The sequence below is a fragment of the Pollachius pollachius genome (assembly GCF_949987615.1).
Source record: "Pollachius pollachius genome assembly, chromosome: 7".
Lineage (NCBI taxonomy): Eukaryota > Metazoa > Chordata > Actinopteri > Gadiformes > Gadidae > Pollachius > Pollachius pollachius.
In genome coordinates this window covers 8,319,774-8,344,789 of record NC_136940.1, presented here as the reverse complement: position 1 = coordinate 8,344,789, position 25,016 = coordinate 8,319,774, and the positions used below count along the sequence as shown (strand labels likewise).

General features: G+C 49.1%; 2 protein-coding genes across 2 annotated transcripts in view; both read left to right on the top strand.

The window, feature by feature from the left end:
- The window catches only part of shroom2a (shroom family member 2a), a 32,339-nt gene extending 13,264 nt beyond the window's left edge, over positions 1–19,075 (top strand). The window contains exons 4-12 of the mRNA XM_079740134.1: positions 5,694–5,816; positions 6,044–8,597; positions 9,020–9,099; positions 11,634–12,257; positions 12,994–13,271; positions 13,488–13,911; positions 14,083–14,284; positions 16,139–16,411; positions 17,046–19,075. Of these exons, the coding sequence (XP_079596260.1) occupies positions 5,694–5,816; positions 6,044–8,597; positions 9,020–9,099; positions 11,634–12,257; positions 12,994–13,271; positions 13,488–13,911; positions 14,083–14,284; positions 16,139–16,411; positions 17,046–17,318 (4,831 nt within the window). The 3' untranslated portion in view covers positions 17,319–19,075. The remainder of the gene's footprint in view (positions 1–5,693; positions 5,817–6,043; positions 8,598–9,019; positions 9,100–11,633; positions 12,258–12,993; positions 13,272–13,487; positions 13,912–14,082; positions 14,285–16,138; positions 16,412–17,045) is intronic.
- Positions 19,076–19,490: 415 nt separating this feature from the next.
- Positions 19,491–22,651, top strand: cldn34a (claudin 34a). The gene is made up of 2 exons (XM_079739208.1): positions 19,491–19,571; positions 21,538–22,651. The coding sequence occupies exon 2, from the start codon at positions 21,599–21,601 to the stop codon at positions 22,346–22,348; it is 750 nt and encodes a 249-aa protein (XP_079595334.1). The 5' UTR covers positions 19,491–19,571; positions 21,538–21,598; the 3' UTR covers positions 22,349–22,651.
- The last annotated feature ends 2,365 nt before the right edge of the window (positions 22,652–25,016 follow it).

Below are 25,016 nucleotides of genomic sequence, written 5' to 3'. Positions count from 1 at the left end.
ATGAGGATATCTGGATGACTTGTCCTTCCTGTAAACGTTTCGGAAAAACGTCTAAATCGTAATAGCCACTGGTTAAATGTTGAAATAACCCTTTCCTAACCCTTAACATCTTCAATCCATCACAAGTTTGCCCCCAAAGGGTCTAGGGCCATGAGACTTTCCAGGCCCAACGATGATATTGTGTAGGGTAGATAGCTCAACCTCTGACGTCTCAGGGTCTATTTCATTGCACCACTTTGCCCACAGGTTTCACAGCAAGAGGGAGGTCCCTGAGTCATGGCCACTGGGGTCAAACGGTGCGTTCTGTGTTGACCTTTTGAGGCTGCGAACAGCTTTCATTCTGTTCATTTTTCATTCTTAGTTGAGGCGTGTAACGTGAATGGGAAAAATTCATTCAAATAATGATTATAAAAATTTCAAAATAAATATAAAAAATACATTCTGTATATAAAAATAGTAAAGAAAAGTTGTCCGCTCAGTGAGAACGAGATGAGTGGTGCGTGAACCCTTGGCTCCAGACATGATCACCAGGTGTTTTGGGTCTTGCGGTAACCCAGGGCAGCCGCTGGTTTGACAGTTGGTATGCTGCTGGGCTCAGGAATGTGCCGTCTTCCCACGGTTCACCTCTCTCACCCCCGTGTGACTCACCTGCAGGCTGCTCCTGCTGAAGGAAGGCCTTTGTCAGCCCGTCGGGAGCGGGCTCACCTGTTGGCGTGCGCGGGCCGCACGCAACTTCAGCATTATAAAACCGCACAGCGATTATCGCCACAATGCGTCGGAGCAGCCGGGCCGCACTTCAATTATGGGCGTTGGCAATGTGCCGACAAAGTGTTCCCAATTTGCGGTGGAGGGTAATCATTTGTCCCGGATGACTTGATGTCTAACCACCTTGTTAGATGTGTTATGTAGGATTATTCAATCAAAAACCACATTGTTGTCTAGTATTCGACCATGGTTACATGAAGGTGTGGTGTAGTGTCTGCCAGCGTTAAGGCTAGTGTCCAGCAGTGGAAATTACACCTTGCTTATTTATGTAGGGTTTATGCAGCATCTGCAGCATCCAATGAACCCTTCTTGTATCCCCTCTAATACATATATTGATACGGCAGCCATGTGGCTTTCTCGGCAGACTACCATACTATCAAGGTGGGATTTAGGTTTTCCAGAACTAATAACCTTAAGGAACCAAAGCGTATGGAATCAAACTTCTGCCTCCATTTTGATGTAGTGTTCCTCCAGCAACCTGGGTAAATACTGTATATGTAGTGGATGAACACGGCCATTTCGTTTAACCCTGCGTCTCAGTGTCCACCAGGTTAGGAGAACGCTTGTAGAATGGACTTGAGACTCTGGGATCGATCTATCGGAGCAAGTAGGCTAAATCTCACTGCTGTGTCTCAGGACGTTAACCAATATTTATCTCATACAAACATATTAAATGTCCTCGTGTTGAGCAACAGTGGTAGTACCTCATCATTCGTATGGGCTGAACAATTGGTAACAGGCTACAGAATATGATAATTATTATGAATATTCTTTTTTATTCAGTGCATATTGAGATCCATGGCACAAGCCTCATGTCCAGATTCTGAAAATGAATCGATGAGATTACAGATTATGAAAAGGAAACCAAGAGTAACAAGAAAAAATGTAATGCATAATATTTATGCTCTGCTGCTGAAAAACATTTTCTGGGCAATACAAATCTTCAACAATATTTATTTAGATATCTTATCTCTTATGCATCCTTGAGCAGCCATTTCTCAGGAAGTAATCGGGAAAAGTAGTTAGGGTTATGGCCCTCCCATTTACTTTTGTCTCCATAATTCTGCCCTAATCTCCCTGCTGGTCACCAGACCGGGAGTTCCAGTGCCAGAGTAGATTTAATCACAGATAAAAACACACATGGTGGGCTTTTCCCATGTACTTCTAGAACATTCTATGAGGAATAAGCCTATACATTAAGATTCATATTGTTATATTATTATTATGGAGAGATGTGTATATATATCGATCCTTGGGGAAATTATTACATTTGCTCTTCTTATCAACATTTGCTGACTGTAATGGCAGAAAGCGTCCTTTATCTGCTCCTTTTGACAGGGCATATACAAGAATATCTTAACATTTGTGAAATGATGTAGCCATTGTAAACTGAATTAAACAATTCTAAAACAAAAACTAAATGTCAAAAAGATCATAATAATTGAAATGTATTAAAGCGGGCCCACCTTGACTACTAAGCTTTGAAATAGTGTATGTGGTTGAAACTGACCATATCACACCATATAAGTTGAATGTGCATCACCTGCTGCTGACGTGTTGCCGGGCGAAACTCTGTCCCCCGTTCCCTGGTTACCGAGCGCTTTCAGCAGCCACTCTGCGCCTCGCACCCTTACAGAGATCAACCGGTTGCCATAGCGATGGTGCAAATGCATGTCTGCCTCACAAGAAGGGGAGGGAGGCAGGGGGGGTGTGAGTGAGGGCTGGAAAGAGAAGAGCCTGTCGTTTAATCTCCTCATTAGCATATTGGCCCTCTCCAAGATCCAATGAGACGACACAAGGTTGGAGATTACTCCATGGGGACTGGCTGCGACACCAGCCCTCCCCCTCCCCCTCCTCCTACACATTCTGCTGGGGCTTGAGGAGGAAACTCCCACCCATAATCCATAGGGGGGTCTCCTCTCAACCCCGAACACCCATACTACACAAGCACAAGTTAAACTTTCAGTGAGCCTACGTGCTCACGCTGCGCGGTGGTAGAGGCTTCACTGGACGGTGCTGCTGGTGCTGGTGGTGACTCGGTACCTCGTGGCTCTGTGGTTTGGGGACCCGAGGTGGCGGACGGGTGATGTGGGGGGTCCAACCATGCCCAGGCACCTGGAGCCTGCTGGGGCCGGGGGCTCCTTTGTTTTGACCCATCAGTGAGAATCTGTGGAATGCAGTGGGAGCACTGGAGCACAACTGGTCTGATCCTCAACTTGATTCCTCTGGGAGTTGTGCTTTTTAGTGGCCGTGCATATCTAAAGATGGACTCTGTACTGCCGACACTGTGTTGACTTTCTTTTACGCCCAGCACGTCTTTCTTCATTTGGATGTTTGGTGAGTTTATGATCTGGATTTAATTGGGATTTACTTTAATGGATGATTTATCACTTTGGTTCAAAGCTTTGTTATTGTCTTGTACTTGATTCCGGTTTCTGTCACAAAGTTGATCTGAAATTAGATGAGGCGGGGGGGGGGGGGGGATCATCACTGACATATGGTAGACGGATATGGTGTGTTTATGTGACCTTAATACTTATTTTGCTTTCCTTTGAGTTATTGAGCACAAGGCCATGCATCATTCAGGTTAAGCCACGATCAGCAAGATTTAACCACTTGCTAACAAATGCAAGTTAATCTTTTGACACAATGTAAATGTAACGCGTTACACTTTTCAATGACCATTGTCGTTCTTGGCCCTGAGAATTCCATGTGCTGCAGGTTAAACCCCTCTTTTTTAAAAGGTATTAATAGTTTTTCTAGTGTGAAGCATCCATGAGTTAGCTGTTTATTTTTGAGCGCGGCTTCGTTAGTGTTGGCCCGATTCAAACAACAGTTTGAAGTGACGGGGCGAGACACAGATCAACCTCCAGAGTGCCCCCCGATCACATGCCTGCCAACTGAATCACCCCGCTTGCATATCTTTCCCTGCCCAGCTGTAGCCCTGACGATAGGCCTAATAAAACCATGCTAATTTGCATACCAATGGGCGGCTCCTTCTGGCTAGTTCCTTACGGCCTACAAACATGGAGCCACTGGAGTCCAGGAAGCCCCCAGCCCTGCGTTGGCCTCTCTTTGTCTCCCCCCCCCCCCCCCCCAAAACAGGCGCTCCTCACTCTAATCCAGCTCTTAGTTCATAGATGTGTCCTACTTTATGAAGCTTTGCTAAATCTCGAGCCCAATCTGAGCATTATTGTTTTTTGGGTTCTTGGTACCCTCACCCCAGTGTTTTGCTGCCAAATAACCACTCTCCATCTAAAGGGAAGCTATGTCATTTAGGGCTTTTATGTCACCCAGGGCCAGGGTGTCTCAGGAGGGCACAACCTTTGACCCCATAGCTTTGTAGGGAGTCAAGGAACCGCTTTGTCCAAGTGCTGGACTCTCGGCCCTGCATTTTTATGATTTATCTTCAGTTGAAACGGCTGACGTTAAAAGCGTGTCACAAGCCAGTACAGATTTTTAGTCAAGCTCACCCTCCAACGTGCTGAAATCATTGAAACATTTGACCAAATACAATTAAATAAAGTGAAGAAAAAAATCCCCTTAACACCTAGCCAGATCTCACCGTAGTTTTTCACCAACATCATAAACATTTAGACCACTATAGATAAAGTGGAAAGCCTTCTGTTGACCAGGCAGATTCTCTTCCTGACCAGTCAGGTGGTGTAGTATGATCTTCTCCGGTTAGGCCAGGGATGAACCATGTCTGTCTGGGCCCAGAGAGGCAGACGACAGCTTGTTCCCCAGGAGCGAGGCAGATCAGCTGGTTCTGTAAGAGATCTCCCCTGGCCCTTAAGCCCCTGACCCCACACTGAGGCTACGTCCCTCCCTCCCGTGGGGCCAGATGGTGCTGGCAGGGCACCATGACTCACAGAGTCCTGAGCCTTTATAATGCTGGCCTGGTTTGGTATCCACTGGTGAACGTGCATCAGAAATACAGTAGGGGTCTAGTATGCACGGCAGCATGACCGGAGAGAGCACACAAGCATATACTAGCTTTGACCAGTAGAGGGGGCACCTACACCACGCTTTTACAGGCAATAATAAGCAACAAGTCCACTAGGAAACATGTGTCTGTGAAGGATAGTATAGGTTCCTGCCTGTTTAATATCTTCATCGAAGTACAGCACACTAGAAGTCCTCCATGTCCAGTGATCTTCTCATGTTGTCTGTGTGAAAGTCCAGCCAATGTTCTTAGCCTCTGTGTTCCTCCCCTTGCCAGCAGGACTGTGAACATGGTGGATATTGTAGCTAACAAAATGCCGTCAGAGAATGACGTTCATGTGGCGAGGAACTTCCTCACCAAGATATTACGGAGCTCCATGAGGTACGGCTCCGCGTGTCCGTCAGTAGTAGTTAGTGATACCAGCAGCTGCCCATTCCATGCTCACCTGTGAACATGCATCTCCTCCTCTCATCCACCTCATACCATGTCTCTCCTGAATCCATAGGCCTCCCCTCTTCCTCTTTTGCATTCCCGTTTGGATGATCACGTAGCTCCGCCCGTTAGCTGAAACGCTACGTCTACCGGCCGTGTAGCTTCAACTACACGTTGCTGGCCAATGACGTGTACTTTCAGTTGCCATGTTTTTTTTATTTGTGATGTGTTTGTGTTTGTTGTGTGTGTGTTTATTACATTTTTCTCAGGATTGTAAAACTTTTAGTGTAACACTCCGTGGAAAGAATTGTTTTAAATCTATAAGCATAATGTGAAGTTAAACTGTTCAGCAAGTTGGCCAATTTAGATCCAAACAGAAGGAACGGACACATTATCTTCTGACTGTTGTTTTTAGAGGAGTTGGTTTGGTAAAGTTTAAGCTGTGGTGGTTAACTTTCTGAAACGCATGGATGAACATCTAGAGCAAACCGTTCCCATTTTCCATGAGGGGTGGGCCGCTAATCCAGCTGTGCTTCACCCTTTCCTTCAGGAGGAACGAGCCAATGAGCAGGCCCCACTCCTGGCATGCCACCAAGTTCACCGAGAGCCAATCGGAGACTGCCAAAACACAGGCCCCTCCCACTGCAGTGTGGCACACACAATATGATGCAAGGTAACAGCAACAATTGTTATGCATCCAAATTCTTCAAGTTTGGACATTGTATGCAATACCTTAATGATATTGAATACATAGTACCATATTTTTATTTAGGTATATTTATTTGTAAAAGTAGGATTTGAAGTGCGATCAAAGTTTGGATATTTACAAAGAATTATGTTTATTTAACAGAATAACACTCTTATTATTATTATATTACGTTATTTTCTTTGATGCCTCAGCACATCCTCAACCGACCTTTCCAGCGACTGGGAGCAGAGCAACCTGCGCCGAGTGTCAGATCAGTTCAGCTCTCTGGGCAGCATGGACAGCCTAGAACAGGCCTCCCATCCCTACCCCCCAGGACAACTCTCCCCCGCAAAATCCAGTGGCAGCGTGGAGCACCTGGGAGGAGGAGGAGGAGCAGGAGGAGGCGGGGGCAGCGGCGGCGGCAAGCGGGACTCGGCCTACAGCTCCTTCTCCACCAGCTCTGGCACGCCGGACTACACCCTTTCCAGGAGCAACGCCGCCTCTACCGAGAACATGCTCCATAAAGTCAACCAGTGGGACTCTGGGGTCAAGCCCGGCGGAGGCAGACCCGCTCAGGGCGCCACTGAGGTGGGGAGGACGCACGAGGACCGGCAGGGCTACCTGCATATGGCAGGTGGGAGCACGGGGCGAGACAGTCCTCGTTCGGAGGAGCAGATCGGCTCACGCCACTCCAGCTCCAGTAGGGCAAGCTACGGCCCCGTTTGGCACATCCCTGAGAAGAAGAAGTCCTCCTCCTCCTCCTCCTCGCCTCCACCTCCTCCACCGCAGCGCAGCGACAGCTTTGCCGCCACCAAGATGCACGAGAGGGGCCTGGTCATAGGATACTCCGAGGGTCCCGATGCACTCCTCCATTCCAAACCCAGCGAGAAGGCGGCCGACAAAAGACCAGAGTCGGCTGAAACCGTTAAACATGTTTCTGAAATCCGCCGTCATGTCCCTTCATTCAAAAATGACACCAACACTTTTCAAATGCCACCCGATGTCTCCACTCACTCCCAGCTCAACTCTAACAAGCAGTACCCCGGGACAGATGTCCGACCAGGCCAACCTTCCCAGGTTAACCAGCCCCCCACATGGCAATTTTACCCCCAGGCCAGGGCCCCAGCTGCACCCAAGCCCCAGAGCACCTGTGGCTACTACAGCAGCATGGAGGAGCTGCCAAACAACAACCCTGGTCCCCTCTGCCCGCCCAGCCAGGGGCGGCCTGCTGCTGCTCCCCTGGGGGCCATTCCACTCGACCAGACCCCAGAGAGCACTGGACACAGTCGGTACTACTGCATCACCAAAAGCCAGCCGGGCCAGCCCAGCTCAAGGAAGGCAGCAGAGGACAGAATGGGGGCGTCAGACGTGGAGGCGGTGCAGGCAAGAAATGACATGAATTCTCTGACTCCTCCAGCCGAGGACAAGGCAAAGTACCACCAGGTTCCCCAGCAGCAGGGCTTCCGTCCTGGGAAGGACAGCAACGGATATGGCCGGCCAGAGGAGAGTCTTCCCCAACACACCCGCCAGCACTCGGGTACGCCCCCGGCCCTGTCGGACCACCACACCGCTAAAGCCCCTCCTGACATCAGGGGGAATCTGAGGCTGAATCCCCAGACCGCGGATCCCTATCAAAGGGCCATACCCCCTGGAAAACTCCCGGACCAGAGGAGGTCTCTGCCACTGCAGCAGGAACTCAGGATCCAGAAACAGGACCACGAGAAGATCAGACCCCAAACCACCCCCATGCTCCACTCTCTGTCCATGGAGACCAAGGCCCGAGGCAGCTCCCTTGGAGAGGCCCAGGCCGAGGAGTCCATCGATGCCAAGATGGCCAAGAGGAGCGACCGCTTTGCCACCACATTGAGGAACGAGATCCAGATGAGGAAAGCCAAGTTGCAGAAAAGCATCAGCGCCGCCACCCTCTCCAGCACCGACCCCGAGGAGGAGACCGGAAGCTGGAGGCCCACAGAGAACTCCCCTGCCTCCTCCTTGGAGGGCTCCTTCACCAGCACCTACAAGGACCATCTGAAGGAGGCGCAGGCCCGGGTGCTCCAAGCCACGTCCTTCCGGAGGAGAGACCTGGAGCCAATCCTCCTGGAGCAACCCGGGGCCGAGGCCTTGTCCGGCTACCAAGCATCCATGGGGTCTCGCAAAGACATCTCTTCCCTGCCAACGGTCTCCGAGGCTGGCGTCAGCAGAACGGCGTCTGTTTGCGGCAGTCAGGTGACCCGCATCGGAAGCCGGAAGCGTTTCCCCGTAGAGAGGAAGGTGAAGTCTTTCTCCGAACCAAACAAGATCCACCAGGTGGGCGTGAGTGACCACGTCCCCAATGACGCCAACCCAACAAAGCCCGCCGAGGGAGCTGGCCAACCGGTCTCGGCTAAGACCCCGGCGTCCAATCGGAGCCGCTCTGAGAACTTTGGCGATGCCAACAGTGCTACCGCCCTGTCCTCCGCTGGTGAACCTGGAGCATCACTGAGAGAAGTGGGAGGTGGGTTCCCTCCTTCCACAGTGAACCAAGGGGAGGCATGGAGGGGAAGCTACTCCGACCAACACCAGGCCCTGCTAGACCAGGAGAGGCTGGGCACCTTTGCAGAGTACGAGGCTCGGTGGAGTGACCAGCGGAAGGCCACTGAGACGAAGGGTTCTGGGAGGTACCGCTCGGCGGATAACATCCTGGACCCCGGTGCGGAGGACAGAGCCAAACCTCCCTGCTACCACGAGCGGTCTCGCTCTTCACCCTCTGCTGACTTCTACGGACAGGTGCGCTGTTTTCTTTACCTAGTTCATAGTTGGATGGATCGCAATTATAATAATTATTTAAACCAAACAAATGTCATTTATAAATGCATGCACATTTCTTCAAAGTCTCAAAGTTCATATTGAGCCAACAGATCGAAGCAAAGATTGAAGCCAACACTTGAGGAAACTTGACATCCCCTGTTTAGACAAGTTCACCTCATGAAACGAATTAGGAAGGCCAAACCAAGGGAGCCAAGTCAAATATAAATCTCATGTTTGTTCATAATGACATGCCCAGAGACCAAACAAGAAATTAACCCGATGACAAAACTATCGCCTCCTCTATTGTCAGCAGAGGCTAGGCGGGTGAAAAGTCTGGGATCTTAGTCTGGGATAAGACTCGTGAAATAAGAACGTACGTGTTTCTGTTCATCTACGTGAAGGTTCCAGCCCCCGGTAGAAAGTCTACAGAGTACGTCCCGATGGAAAGCAGACCCGCAGATCATCACGGCACTTCTACCAGGTAAGGAGGGGTCTTTCATAGCCGCGTCAATTATATTAGCCTAGCCCATAATCACACGTGCAGTCTCAAAGGGCTTCAAAGGCCACATTATACAACACACCCCTAAGCCCTCTAAAGGGAAAAGAACAACTCCCTTAACTATCAAGGAGAACCCCATATAGTTATAAAAGTTAAACGTACTGTGGATAGATCTTTCTTTTTTACAACATACTGCTGGTTCGCCTGTGTTTTATAGAACTTGCATCTAGTTCACATTTATTTTATACAACTGTTGATTCATTTGTTAACAACAGAGCATAATCATAAGGCCACTGGATTCTTTATTTTGTTTTATATTTGGGTACATTTTTGATGAACGACGATATGTTTTGATGCAGCACATTTGGATGATTTACATGTGTACATCTTGTGGTCTAATAGGGTTTGCCAGAACCAGCCTTAAGTTTTAACCGAACATGAGAGAGCATTCCGGTTCAGCAGAACTCTGTGATTGTGGGTGCTTGGTGACGTCTGTGGGACATACCATGAGCTTAGTCTCTGCTGAGCTGAAACAACGCAGGCCTTCTGTCTGAATCGGCTGTGTGCTGGTGGTGTAGGCGAGGCATCTGATGGGGGCCCACACACAGGAAGTGTTTCATCAACCTGCTAGAGCAATGTCTTTTACTCGAAGCATAACACTCTAAAAGTCAAGAATACTTGGTTGAGCCATTGTCTTCATGTGTGTGTTGATGGGTGGGTGCCAAATCTCTTTGAGCATTGATGGGATCCATGCTAGAAGTGAAGCATGGCGAGCATACACATATATGTGTGTACCGCTGTAGAGAAGGGATTTCTGTGTAAACGGAGGCCTCTGTGCACACCATGTGCCGTGCATATATTGAGGACACTGTGCATGTCTACCACCTGTACATTAAAAATGGGCTCGCTAGCAAGACACTATAAATACAGGCATGGTCATGTGTGTTAATGTTATGCACATGCATGTTGATATGAACACACAGATTGAAACATGCACAAAGATGGATATGTGCAGAGATGGCGATTATTCATTTATGGTTCACTGCTATTAGTTTCTAAGGAGGGTCCGAAAATGAATGAGGAATGGATTTTGAATTGGCTATATGATATATAATCTATGTAAAAACGTTATCTTCAGTCCTCCTGGAGCCATGCTTTTTGTGCTGCTTTTGAGTGAGTCCGTAAGAGAGCTACTTCATGGTGGATGATGGTTGGCTGATGATGATGTCATGCACAGTGGCACATGGACTCTTAACCAGTTATTCAGGAAGTGTGGAGAGCCGGATCATCTTGCGATTGACCGGTTAAACTCTGGGGTGTTGGATGTTGCCTCATCATACCACTAGCACACATACACACACACACACACAAACACAAACACACACACACACACACACACACACACACACACACACACACACACACACACACACACACACACACACACACCAGCAAGACTTTCGATATGACTCCCAGTGTTGGCATGGCAGCCATATCACTACCAGTGTTGGCATGACGAGGAAATGAGTCCTGCATTAGCATGACAACAGCCAGGACCATCTGTCTGTTAGTGATACAAAGCAGGTGTAAGGCACACCGCTACAGGTGTCTGTCACACAAGAGTATGAAACACACATCCTACAGCACACATATGGAGCTCCTCGTAGGGTGAGTGGCTAGTGGCTTTTTCTGAAAAAGCGGGTTTGCGTGTGTGTGTTTATTGATATATTGTGGGCAGGAGAGTCTAGACTTGTTAGGGTATTTAACTTCCTTGGTTCATGGTTGTTGGTTTAGTCCCCATTTCCACGCTATAGCTTTAGGCATCCTTGAGCCGGAGGAACTACTAACCCCTGCCGGTTCCAGTCCTTATTCATGGATATTGAGGAAATTGAGTGGGGAAATATCATTCCCCATCCTTATGGTATAGTTTGGGCCATCATAGCCCAGTGTAGAGATGGAGGAGGAGGTTGTGATCCCAGCCTCCTCCCTGGGCCAAGGCCGGCCTCTGTTTCCTGTTCATCACAGACTTGTGGGATCTCAAGTATTCCTTTAATTCCTGCCAGCTACCAGGCTACTGGGTGCAGAGCTGAACGTCAGAGAGAGGTCTTTCCCTTCTTCTACTTCTCTCTAGCTCTTTGCCTATCCTTCACTCTCTTGTCTCATTCTATCTTTATCTCTCTCCATTTAGCCTTCAAACCCTCTGTCTATCTCTAGCTGTCTGTCTATCACTTGCTCTTTGTCTCACACTTTCTGTCTGTCTCATGTTCTCTTTCTCTTTCTTCTTCTCTCTGTCTTTGTCTTCCTTTCTCCCTCCCTCTCCCTTCCCCTCACTCGATATAATCACAGTGTCAGTTGGGGAGATGATCAGCTGTTATTTAATGGAGCTCTAGATGAGGGGTCTGTGCTGTCTGGGTGTTAGGAAGGCGTGTCATTAAAAGCTTTGTGTCTAAGTGTGTGTGTGTGTGTGTGTGTGTGTGTGTGTGTGTGTGTTCGTTGTCTCTGTCTGTGTTCGCCAGGTTTCCAGCTGACGGCAGGCAGAGGCAGAGTGCCGCTGAGCGCGAGCAGTACGGTCCGCCCCCAGAGTACAGTAGCGCCCCAAGGACCCCTGCGGCTGTCCCTCCCCCCGCCTATCCCCGGCCCCCCTCCCTCTCCCACAGCCCCACAGACCCCTCGGACCTCGGACAACCCCCCCACCTCACCAGCTCCGGGGCCAGGAGGAATCCCGCCGTGCCTCCCATGCTAGACCCCCTCCCCAGGCAGCCAGGGGTCCCCCCGCTGCCCGGCGACACCCACAAGTCCATGTTGCCTGCCCTACTCTGCCAGGGAGAAGGCCCTGCCCCCTGTTCTGCTAAAGGAGACATTGACCCCGCCCCTGTTCTAAGCCCCGCCCACAACTTTCCAGAGAGGCAGTCTAAGCCGAGCAGGGAGCTGGAGGAGCCGGGACCTGGGGTAGTGGTGGTGGCTGAAGAAGGGATATCAACCGCAGCAGAGCCTCAGACAAGCTCTCCCCCGCCGGATACGACCCGCTCCGCGTCCAGCCAGAGCACCATGGAGGACCAGCGCATGCCCTCTCCGCAGTTCCACCCCCAGCGGCTAAGCGACCAGCCCCCCGTCCCGCTGCCGGACCAGGACTCACCCAGGTAAGCCTTTAAAGGCCCTCCTCTCACCACTTCATGGTACCTAGCTGTGGTCCGGTTGTAGCTGCACTGGTGGAGCAAGGCATCAACACCGACACAAATCTCCAACATTTGGGATTGATGTCGATGGTTGTCGCTGCAGATTCTGCTGGGACATACATTAACATAAGATAGATGACATGTGTAAGGGTTGGAATGTACTTGTTCATTGTTCTGGTGCTGAATGGCCTGCCATGAGCTGCAGTGGACTCCGGCTGCCATGTATTTATAGCGGACGGAAACCATAGCCCAGCAAGGAGCAGCCTCAGATGTTCCGATGGAAAGACGCTGTACTGGCATCGTCGGGCTGCAACACTCTTTGGCTGAACCACCACTTGTGTCGGTCTGGGCCCAGGAACTGAACCAGCAGAATTTGATTCCCCCCTTAAATACATAGTTGTGCTTCAAACGGGATCACATTGAGTTTTCTCTTTCCTTCTTTTTTGTTTTCTTTCATTCTCCTTCGGTCTCCTTCTCTCCCTCTCAGTCTGTCTCTCTATCTCACTCTTCGCATTTTATTCTGTGTCGGTCATTCCCTTCTCTGTCTCGCTCTCTACTTTCCGTCTCCTCTTCCTCTCTCTGTCTGTCTCCTCTGTGTCTATCACCCTTCATCATCTCTCTCTCTCTCTCTCTCTCTCTCTCTCTCTACATACCAGTGAAACTAAACAAACTAAATCTCTCTCTCTCTCTCTCTCTCAAGGATGGACACCATGGTGGAGAACACCAGCACCACCCCTATGGCCGTGAAGAAGGTCCCTATCCGGATTGTCCACTCAGAGAGCGAGGCGGAGAAGGACCACCAGCAGTACATCCTCCTGCAGGACCCCGCCCCCCCTCCCCTAGCGCACGGCCCCCAGGGGTCTCTGGTCAGGGGGCCCCAGGAGCAGGACTACTCTGTCTTCTGTGCCTACTCTCGTCAGAAAGAGACGGAGGTCGGTCCCGACGACCTCCCTCCTCCACCCAAAGACCTGTTGACGGGTACGACAGAATATAAGACAATATAATAAGGCTGTAGCTGTTTAGAGAAAAATGGCTTGAGGAAATACCTTTAAAGTTTACATATCCCCTTTACTATCCAACTCATTCGTTGATTATGTCGCATTGATAGAACAACAACGATAACAACGTATGTGTTCATTCAGAATGGTGATTCTAAACTGTGTGGATGTTCTCTCCGCACGCCCTCGTCAACAGCTCCCGTTAGCTGGGAGGACCCCTCGGAGCTCCCAGCGCCGCCGTCAGAATACCCGGACCTTCCCACGGAGTACCCTGAACCCCCGACGGACGCCCCCATGGACCTGCCGACCGAATACCCCCCGGACCTCTCCACAGAAACCCCCCCAGGCCCGGCCCCGGTGCCCGCTACACAGCAGCCCATGGAGGACGGCGACAAGCCCCCCCTCCCCCCGACCGGGGTATATGTGGATGACCCCAAGACCCAGGAGCTGGCCAGGGACATTATGGGCAAAGACAAGTCCCTGGCGGACATCCTGGACCAGAGCAAGAGGCGGACCACCATGGACCTGATGGAGGGCATCTTCCCACCGGGAGAGCCCCTGCTGGAGGTGCCGCACCAGCGCCGCAAGCTCGGCAGCACCAGCAGGCCTGGGGAAGGAAGGTAACCCCCCCTACACTATCTCTAGTGTACTCCTCAATCTCACGAAGGTTGTCGTTATGGAACGACGACTAAATGTAGCACTTTTTTTACGACAAACTTTCGGTGACGTGACCCAACATTCAGATTCTCCCCTGTCTATTTACCACAACAACCATCCTTCATGTATTTCAGGAAACCCGAGGAGGACAGTCTAACGCCATCGGTTTCCGTGGTGACCAGCTCGGCGTACTACAGCACCTCCGCCCCCATGGCGGAGCTCCTCATCAAGATGAAGAGCATGCAGGAGGGGCAGCAGCAGCAGGAGGAGGAGGAGGAGTTGGAGGAGGAGCAGGACTCCGAGGAGGAGCTGGACATTGACCTGGCCAACAAAAAGGTATCACAGCGGCCTGAGAGCTTTTACTTTGAAGGTTGAAGTACCAATGGAACCTAGAGTTGTTTGGACCGTGACGTTTCAGAGTCTGCGTTATCCGCTCCATTTCCACTGACGGTGAGAACGTTACAATACCCCGTTACAACGGAGAGGGTCAATCCCAGCTCTTTCAGTCTTGCGGCGCCCGACCTACCTACCCGTTAGCCATGGCAGAGGCAACTTCAGACTCAACGCGGGTACCCTAGCATACCCACACTCAACAACCATCAATCTGGACCTGACGGTTTTTGCTCCCAACACGCGATCGATGGTCAACTTAAAAATGGGCTAAATACAGGAGCCGATCCCGTGGCTCAAAAAACATTGTGCACAGAACAAATTGTGGAGAAGATGCACTCTTTCCGTTCAGTCACTGAGACAATTAGAGCTAGTCCTGCATTTAACATTATGCTTCTTTAAATTGCCTTAATTACAAAGGTAGGCGAAACTTAAATATAGTCATAGCTTGTGTCATTGATCTACAGTATGCTATAGGATAATAACCAGCCTGCATCTCCCTGGAGAACGGACTTCAATCTCTCAGTGAGTGGGTATTATTTTTTAAGGTTTGCGCAAAAAAAAATAGTCCTACACATGTAAGGTGAAACTAAAGTATCTACAACCACATAAGACAAGGCTGATCTCTGCTAATTCCTTTATTGGCATCAGCCATGACCATGTCCAGATCAAGTTTGTTAATTAAACAGTTAGTAGATCTCTTATATGGGTCTGTTTGTGGCAGCACTGAACTCATAAGCCTGGCTGGCCCAGTTTTAGGGCCGTTTGTGATAAAACTGGATTGGATCAGAATTTGCCATGAAAAGTTTGGTGAGAAAAAACTTGTTTGGCGGAAAGTACACACGGGAACATCTGAATGTTTGGTCATGTCACCACAAGTTCTTCAAAAGGTGTTAAATCTCTAGTGGCATTCGAAAGAGTCTCAAGGGCTTAAAAACAGTCAGAACAACTTAAAATGAGTATGGTCATGGAGGAGGAGTTGGTTCCTTAGCGCCACACTGTGGATGTAAATTGTTAGGCTGTATCAGCAGTATTCCAGCTATACTGACTGTTGTCTCTCTCTCCCCCTCCCATGTCTCTCTCTCCTCTCTCTGTATCTCTCTCCCCCTCCCATGTCTCTCTCTCATCTCTCTTCCCCTCCCATGTCTCTCTCTTTCATCTCTCTCTTCTCCCTCTTTCTCTGTATCTCTCTCCCCCTCCCATGGCTCTCTCTCTCCCCCTCCTATGTCTCTCTCCTCACTCCTCTCTCTCCCCCTCCCATGTCTCTCTCTCTCCTCTCTCCCCCCCTCCTATGTCTCGCTCTCTCTCCTCTCTCCTCTCTCTCCCCCTCCTATGTCTCTCTCCTCACTCCTCTCTCTCCCCCTCCCATGTCTCTCTCTCTCTCCTCTCTCCCCCCCTCCTATGTCTCGCTCTCTCTCCTCTCTCCTCTCTCCCCTCCCATGTCTCTCTCTCTCTCTCTCCTCTCTCCTCCCATGTCTCTCCTCTCTCCTCACTCCTCTCTCCCCCTCCCATGTCTCTCTCTCTCCTCTCTCTCTCTCTCCTCACTCCTCTCTCTCCCCCTCCCATGTCTCTCTCTCTCTCCCCTCTCTCCCCCTCCAATGTCTCTCTCTCTCCTCTCTCCTCTCTCTCCCCCTCCTATGTCTCTCTCTCTCCTCACTCCTCTCTCTCCCCCTCTATGTCTCTCTCTCTCTCTCTCCTCACTCCTCTCCCCCTCCCATGTCTCTCTCTCTCCCCTCTCCCCCCCTCCCATGTCTCTCTCTCTCCTCACTCCTCACTCCTCCCCCCCCTTTCCCCCAACAGCAGGAGCTGATCTCCAGCCTGGGCAGGAAGCTGGGCGTTCTGCGGGAGGCCAGGCGCGGCGTGCAGGAGGACGTGCTGGACAACAACGCGCTGGGCGAGGAGGTGGAGGCGGCCGTGCAGCGCGTGTGCAAGCCCAACCAGCTGGACAAGTTCCGCATGTTCGTGGGCGACCTGGACAAGGTGGTCAGCCTGCTGCTGTCGCTGTCCGGCCGGCTGGCGCGTGTGGAGAACGCCCTCAACACCCCGGAGGAGCACGCCACACCCGAGGAGAGGGTGAGCGCAGGCTTATATACACACACACACCCACACGGGCACACTTGGTCGGACTTATATACACACACACACCTACGGCCCACTCGCGCACCCACGCAGGCTCGTGCGCACGCACACACACACACAAGCGCATGTACACACACATATGCCAACAGAGAGTTAGGAAGACGTTTAAGCCCTCTCTTGCACACGCCCAGATCACATCAGTTATATTCATAGACTGTAAAATAAATATGGGGTTTATTGGCCTTCTACAGACAGGAGAAGGCTAATCTACAGGAGCTATCAAAATACCTAATATGGAGATGAACTGAAGCGAAGAATGTAATTATTTGCTTTGTATTTTGAGATCAAAATGACATTTCTTGCCTTTGACTAACAATGGTGGCGGCTCTTTTTGCATCCAATGACCGCGGCGACCACAAACAGGTGGTCATGGCTGCCGATTAGTATTCATAACTTTCAGAAAAATAAGTTTTGCCTGACCACACATTGCCAGAAAGCCAAGGTGTCCAAGTTCATCTATTCGGTGTAGACATTGAGAAAACAAGCGCTCCCAGCGTGGCCTTCTGGCAGACCTTGCTCTGTATCTCTGTATCCTGAAGGCTGTTTGTTTGGTCCTCTCCCTACACAGCGCACGCTGACAGACAAGCGCATGCTGCTGATCCGCCAGCACGAGGATGCCAAGGAGCTGAAGGAGAACCTGGACCGGCGCGAGCGCCTGGTCTACGACATCCTGTCCAGCTACCTGGCCGACGAGAGCCTGGCAGACTACCAGCACTTCGTCAAGATGAAGTCGGCTCTCATCATCGAGCAGCGCAAGCTGGACGACAAGATCCGCCTGGGGGAGGAGCAGCTCAAGTGTCTGACGGACAGCCTTCCCCCGGAGCAGCGGCTGAGCCTGTGAGAGAGAGACCAACAGCTAACCTCAGGGGAATGCACCTCCGGCTGTAGTTCTGCCCCGCGCCCACCGGAGGGCAACAGAGACGAGCCATCGAAGAGACGGAGAAAGACTTTGGGATCCACAGAAGGAGAGGTGGTGATCTTCTGGTAGGGGGGAGGGTGGGGTCGCTGGGACGGATGTGACGTACCCTTTCTGCTTAGTAATGGATGCTTCCCTAGGCAGCGGACCAACTCCCTTAACGACCTGTACCTCCCTGAGAGACACACCCTACTCCTTAGCAACGGACCCCTTCTCCTTAGTGACGGACCCCTTTACCCCAGCGACGGATTGCTCTCCTTGGCGACGACCCCTTCTCCCTAGCGACAGACTGCTCTCCTTGGCAATGGACCCTTTCTCCTTAGCCAGGGACCCCTTTACCCTAGCAACGGACCACTCTCCTTTTCAACGCACGCCTCTGCTGTCGACGTACCCTCTCCTTGGCGAGCGGTGTGTAGCGGACTGGGCTGAAGAGAATCTCCATTCCCCTTCTTGTCTAGTAATTTATTGTAGCGTGATGACTGCACCCAGGGACAGTATTTCCTTTATTAGCTGCGGCGGCGCTGATACTTTATTTGAACATTTGCCATCCCTAACAATTGCAATTTCTTTTTTCCCTTTTTTTAAGTGAGACCCCTTTTTTATGCGACGTAATAAGATAAAAAGCCTAATATTTCAATTATACAGGTATATACTCGATATAAACTAGTGGCCTTTTTTAATACCTTTTCCTTGGAAGAATGGCTTCGCTCCCGGATGTGATGTCGGTGATAAAGCCGTCATCATCATCATCCACTGAGAACAGGAAACAGGAAGCAGGAAGTGACTGCAGGTCATTTCAAGCACTTGGTCAATGTACTGATCACTATAGACTGAAAAAGCACTTCACACTATTCAATTTCCACAAGCATTCCCAGAGAGGCCGGGTCCCTGTGTGACGGTCCCCTCTTCTCAAGCATACTTTATACTTCATCAGTCCCCCCTCGTGTCTGAAAAGAGCCCTGTCTGATTAAAACACTGGCCAAACAACACTACATTCACACGTGTGGTTGTGTGTGTGTGTGTGTGTGTGTGTGTGTGTGTGTGTGTGTGTCATGATACTTGTAAGATGTGTATTCATATGTATTCCCGGGATCGTACCCTTGAACTGAACACGTGTTGCTGTATGTTATGTTTTGTTATATTATGTTATGTTGTGAGCAGTTAATTGTGAACGACAACATTTCCTCTTCACTACCTGTCTTCTGCTTTAATTTCAACACTAAATACAATCAGTGTCTCAACTCGTACTGTGATCTTCGGTCTCTGGAATGTTCTTTTTGTCAACAATACTACGTTCCACTCCTCCCTGTGAGGTAAAGCCACTCTGAATGTTATTTTCTCTGAGCGATGGTGTAAAGGTCCACACTCTTTGACACGGCCGACCTGTACGGATGGAATCAGCTGTTGCTCTATCTCAAATAAATGGTCTGCTGAAACTACTTGGTTGCCTTGGTTCCATTTAAAGGCCTGGTGTGATTCTGATGGGTCTGCAGAAACGGCAAGGTTTGTTTCAAAGTCCTGATGTTTTTATTATGGGTCTGCAGACATTGCAAGGTTTAATTTAAAGACCTCATGTGATTCTAAAGGGTCTGCAGAAACTGAACAATTTATTCTAGCTTCTGGTATTAGCTACTGCTATTGTGTTTCCTGTCATGATCTTGAGACTCTTTTGACCTGGAATAATGTCAAAGGTTCTGTAAAAGCCCTGTAAATGATCTACACCGATAACATGTTTGGTGATCAATTCTAAATTATATGATTGAAATCATAAATTGAGTTGCAATTTAATCACACCTCTCTGAGTTGTCCTCCACGTTGTTGTTCCTCCCCCCAATCTCTCTGGCTCCACTTCCCTCAGATGACCGTGTGTGTGTGTGTGTGTGTGTGTGTGTGTGTGTGTGTGTGTGTGTGTGTGTGTGTGTGTGTGTGTGTGTGTGTGTGTGTGTGTGTGTGTGTGTGTCGTACTGTAGCTGATTAACCTCGACCCCTCCTACTCCCCCTCTCTGCTGATAGAGCTGATGGCAGCAACACGATTCTGACATGGTGAAATATTTATTACGGTTCGATGCGCCAGAAAAACCTGCTCACACGCCGAGATACACATCACATACCCTTCTGCCAGGTTTATGTCAACGACCTCCATATGTTGTTGAAGACAAGGGCAAACAAGATATGAAGGTAAGGGACTACAATATTAATTATGTGTAGTGTTTTTACTGGTGTTAAATGTATACTCCACAACGCCTGTTATGTGAGGTTAATCATTTAACTGTAGTGGCTTCCCCTATGCTTTCCAGAGAGCATATTACTGCTAGTTAAATGGCTCTGCGCTGCATTCTACATTTCAACGTAGAAGTGTCAGTTAAGGTTTCACAGTAACACACAGTATTATTTGCCCAACTTCAACAAGACTGGAGGAATTCTGAATCATAACAGACCAGATACACATGGCTGTGAGAGCTTTCATGTCAGAAGTTGGGAGCTTGAACTTAGATTTATTTTAATGCTGTGGTATTCACAACATTGGGGAGCGAGTTAAAATGACATTTGAGCTTTTTCAATGTCAAACTAATTAATCCCACATGAGCGGCGTCTCCCACAGAGATGGTATTTCCCTGAACAACTGTTGGAGCTGAGATTGACCAAAAAAGCTAAACGTATAAACACATAAAGCTAAAGATAAAAGGCATTAATCTGTTCATTCTGTTTAAAGCCTTTCTTAATGCAGCATATTACATATTGAATGTTGTCATTGTGGTTTTATTGATAATATATTTCTACTCCGGCTGTTTATGGTGTTGTTTTGTGTTATATAGATACAATCTTAGACAACACTGGATTTTCCATTGTGTTTACTGTGTTTCCTACGCCTTTACAGGCTATATAAGATGGCCTTGTGATAGAGCCAGCCATGATACAGGTCCTGGAGCACTTGGCCTGAATCTGCTGACCGCAAGTAGCAGGCAAAGGGCAACAAGAAAGGGAGTGGATGCATTGTCTTCCACAATACCATATAAACCACTCCCATCATTATCTAATACATGTACCCTTTGATCAAAAGCCACTTACAATACCGTGCATGAATACACTATTATACAATACCATTCAAAGGTTTGGGGTCACTTAGAACTATCCTTATTTTTTTTAAGAAAAGCACTTTTTTTTTTCAATGAAGATAACATAAAAATAATCAGAAATACAGTCTAGACATTGTTAATGTGTTAAATGACTTCTAGCTGGAAACAGATGATTTTTAATGGAATATCTACATAGGTGTACAGAGGCCCATTTCCAGCAACCATCTGTTCTAATTGTACATTGTTTAACTAATCGTGTCAAAAGACTAATCGATGATTAGAAAACCCTTTTGCAATTATGTTAGCACAGCTGAGAACTGTTGAATAAAAATGTGAAAATTGAAATAATGAAAAAAAAAATGAAAATTGAAAATTGCCTGGGTGACCCCAAACTTGTGTACATTCCGAGCATGCATGGCCTGTTCATTTACAATTTTCAAGAGAAGTTATAAAGGGGTTCAGACCAAAATGCTTCTGGATGCAATTGGATAGACCTAAAACTAATCAGGGCAACGAAGTGGGTCACAAATCGGCCGCATTGATCTTGGTTGCTTATGAAAATACATCAATGGCGCTCCCATAGGAAACTTAAACCTGAGAAAATACAACTAGCCCCAATAGGAGTGGAACCTCTTACCCAGGCAGTGTAAGGGCCTTGCTCTACCAGTGGGAATGAGTCCCTAACCCTGGCAGTGTAAGTGCCTTGCTCTACCAGTGGGAATGAGTCCCTAACCCTGGCAGTGTTAGTGCCTTGCTCTACCAGTGGGAATGAGTCCCTAACCCTGGCAGTGTTAGTGCCTTGCTCTACCAGTGGGAATGAGTCCCTAACCCTGGCAGTGTTAGTGCCTTGCTCTACCAGTGGGAATGGAACCCCCTAACCCTGGCGGTGTTAGTGCCTTGCTCTACCAGTGGGAATGAGTCCCTAACCCTGGCAGTGTTAGTGCCTTGCTCTACCAGTGGGAATGGAACCCCCTAACCCTGGCGGTGTTAGTGCCTTGCTCCACCACTCAGCCTCGACACGCCCACCAATAGTAGCCTACTTATTGATTCTGATCTGTGTTCATCAGGTGCGATGGTGCTGAGGCCCGGACGGTTCACAGCATCCCAGCAGGGCGTTGATAGACCATAATGCGCTACCTAGCTCACACGGCCCACAAGCAGTTTGTGGGCTTGCTCATGGGCTGCGTGGCGTGGATCATCACCACGGCGGCAACGGGCCTCAACGAGTGGCGCCTGTGGTACGTTCAGGACACGACGGTGGTGTCGTCGGGCGTGGCCTGGGTGGGCATCTGGCGCGCCTGCTTCTACAGCCACACCCTCGCCCGCTTCGAGTTCTGCCGCCAAATGGACATCACCGCGGGCTTCCTGCCGCCGGAGATCGTGGCGGCGCAGGTTCTGATGGTTCTGGCGGTAGCGTGCGGGCTGGCGGGGAACATGGCGGCCGTCTACGCCGTCAGGATGGTGTACTTCTCCGTGGTGAGGCGCAACCGCCTCCGACTGGCGTTCGCCACGGCCGGGTCGCTGTATGTCCTCACGGGAGTGTGTTCCTCTGTTCCGCTGGTCTGGAACATGACCTCTGTCATGGCCAATCAGAGCATATACTTCCCCCCAGAGTTCCACATGCCGTCGGCGCCGACGCAGCAGAGGGTGGGGTCGGCGGTCGCCGTGGGGATGACGGGCTCCCTGCTGATCATGCTCTGTGGGCTGATGTTCCTGTGCTACCGGCCCCCCCCTGGGAGGGATGAGCCTATCCAACGGACCGTAGACCACTCCCTCCAGGGCCCCTGGGGGCTGACCACCATCGGCCCCGTGAGAGAGACCAGGGACGGAGGGAAGGATAACCCGACCTTTGAACCCGAGGAGGGGCAACAGCCCTGAAGATGAAGAAGAAGCCATGGACACTCTTCATCTTCATGAGCATGATGTGCATCTGGGGAACGGTTGGGATTTCAAACCAACTGGAGTTTAACGGATTTGGTAGATTCAAGTTTAATCTTATTGGAGTTCAACATTGACTGATGAAAAAAAACATCATCACTGGAAAAGAAACGTACGAAGCAACATTTACAGTTTTTTATTGTGTAATATTCAAATACAGGCACTACAATGTGCTAATATATATTGTAAATAAAATGTAGCCTAACATACAATTGCCTCACTCAACTCAAACAGGAATAAGAACATTTTGTTATCGCCTATCAATACACAAAATAAATCGTCCTTGAAATATTCACATCAAAGTTCAAAGATTGTGTTCAAAGACCTTCCCGGTCTTTGGAGCCTGATTATTTTAGACTTGAAAAAACTGTCACAGCAACACTGGAGACTGATGACTTTGCCCCTCAAATCTGTTATCTAAACAACGTAACATTACCCGGCCATTATCTGCTTTAGTGATTACAGGCACCCGAGCTGAACCAGTGGTCATGTCTGTCTCCACGGAGAAGCGCTGATCACGTGACCTGAAGTGGGCTTGTATGACGACAGCAGGCAGCATATGAGCCCAGAAGTGTGGGGGGGGGGGGGAAGGAAGAGAGTAGTGATTGTTCCTAGGGAATTCACATACACATTATCTCACACATGCACCCATATGCACATTCTTACGCGTGCACAAACGCATACAAACTCACTTACACACGTGCATTCTCACACAGGTGCATTCATACACATACACACATACTCTCACACACAGAAAAGCATTCAATCTCCCACTCTCACAAAACTATACACTCACACGTAGGCACACACGTGCACGCACACACACACTTCAGCTCACCACGGGTGGTTGACAGTGTGGAGAGACGAGGGGCCTCTTGAGCAGCTCTCTGTCAGGAACACACGTCTCGCCCCCCCCGCGCCCTCTGTCTGTGTTTCTTTCTGTCTGTGTCTCTGTCTGTGTCTGTGTCTCTGTCTGTCTGTGTGTATGTCTCTGTGAGTATGTCTCTCTGGGGGAGAATGTGCAGCATCATCACTCATGGCTGCCCTTGTTCAGGTCTGTCTAATCATGATCTTATCTTTTAGATGTTACTTCAGATACTGATTTACTTAAGAAATAGTTCTATCGTTATCTGTTAGGGAAAAAAGATCATCAACTTATCAAGTTATCTCTCACTTATTCCAAAAAAATGTCAAATATTACACCAGTGTCTGTTACTATACCCTGTCTTCTGTCTATAAGATAAATAATATTCAACTATAACAGTTATTATGTTATAGTCCTATCTATTCTTAAGATTTTCTCTACAACTTGTCAACCACATTCCCTTGTATGTCCAGTGGTTTATGCGGCTTTCAGCAGCATTTGACCAGTCCAACTCTCCTTTCTACACACAAAAAGGGAGAACTTTTGTTTGGTTTGGAACGATTATTGAATTGTTCTCTAACTCTGCTCCACTCTGGTTTGAAAGGAGATATTGGTACAGTTCTTTATATCTGTTGATCACTTAAAATCGCCTCCATGATTGAGACCAGAGTGTATCATCATCATCATCATCCTCATCCTCATGGCTGACCTCCTCTGGGTCTGTCTGATTATCTGTGATCATTCTTCCCGGGGTGCGCTGCCTATTAAGGCCTTCATTAAACACAGCTTAGCTCAGCCAGCCACCGGGAAATCTGCTGGAATTAGTCCCATGCTGGGCTACCCCGAAGCAGGCAGGCAGGGACACAGGCACAAACACACACAAACACACATATAAATGCACACACATATATACACACACAAATATACAAACACACACACACACATACACGCACACACATATACACACACACACACAAACACACATATATACACACACAAATATACAAACACATACACGCACACACACACACATACACACATTCAATCGAAAACACAAACAACCACATAACACAAACATGGGACAAACCCATGCATACACGCGCAGATAACACACAGACACACACACATCTAATACAAAGACACACACCTGCACACATCACACATAAAAAATGCTTACACACACACACACATACACACACACACACGCAACAGACCAGGCCCGCTGTGCTCCCCTCCCCTGCCTGACATGCTGACTGAGGAATCAGGCGCGCCATGATGGGAGGGCATTGTACCGTCGGGTCCTTCCTGTTCAGGGGTTATGTGAGTGGAGCACGGCAGGTGGGCCTTGTTGTACGCTCACACAGCCCGGGAGAAGCCAAGTGCTTTAGCCTCTTTAGCCCGCGGCGCACCACGGAGCCCTCAGCGGGCTGTTGGCTCCAGGCCCGGGCGACACACGTAACCACTGCTCTGCTCCACACAAACAACACGCTCCGGGCTTTCTTTTTTCCGAAAAAGGGAAGTTCCGAGAGTCGTTCTTCAGAACAATAGATTTCTTTATAGAAACCATTCAGAGGTGAGAAAAAAAAGGGCAAAATTAAATGGGATAGGGGACTGGATTTACACATGAAATGGGCTTTTTCTAAAGGATCTTTGGGTACAAATATATAACTTATCAAGTAGACATTTGGTTCATTTTGGACCACCACTGAAAGCAAAAGGATTGATCTGCCCCTAGTTTTAATT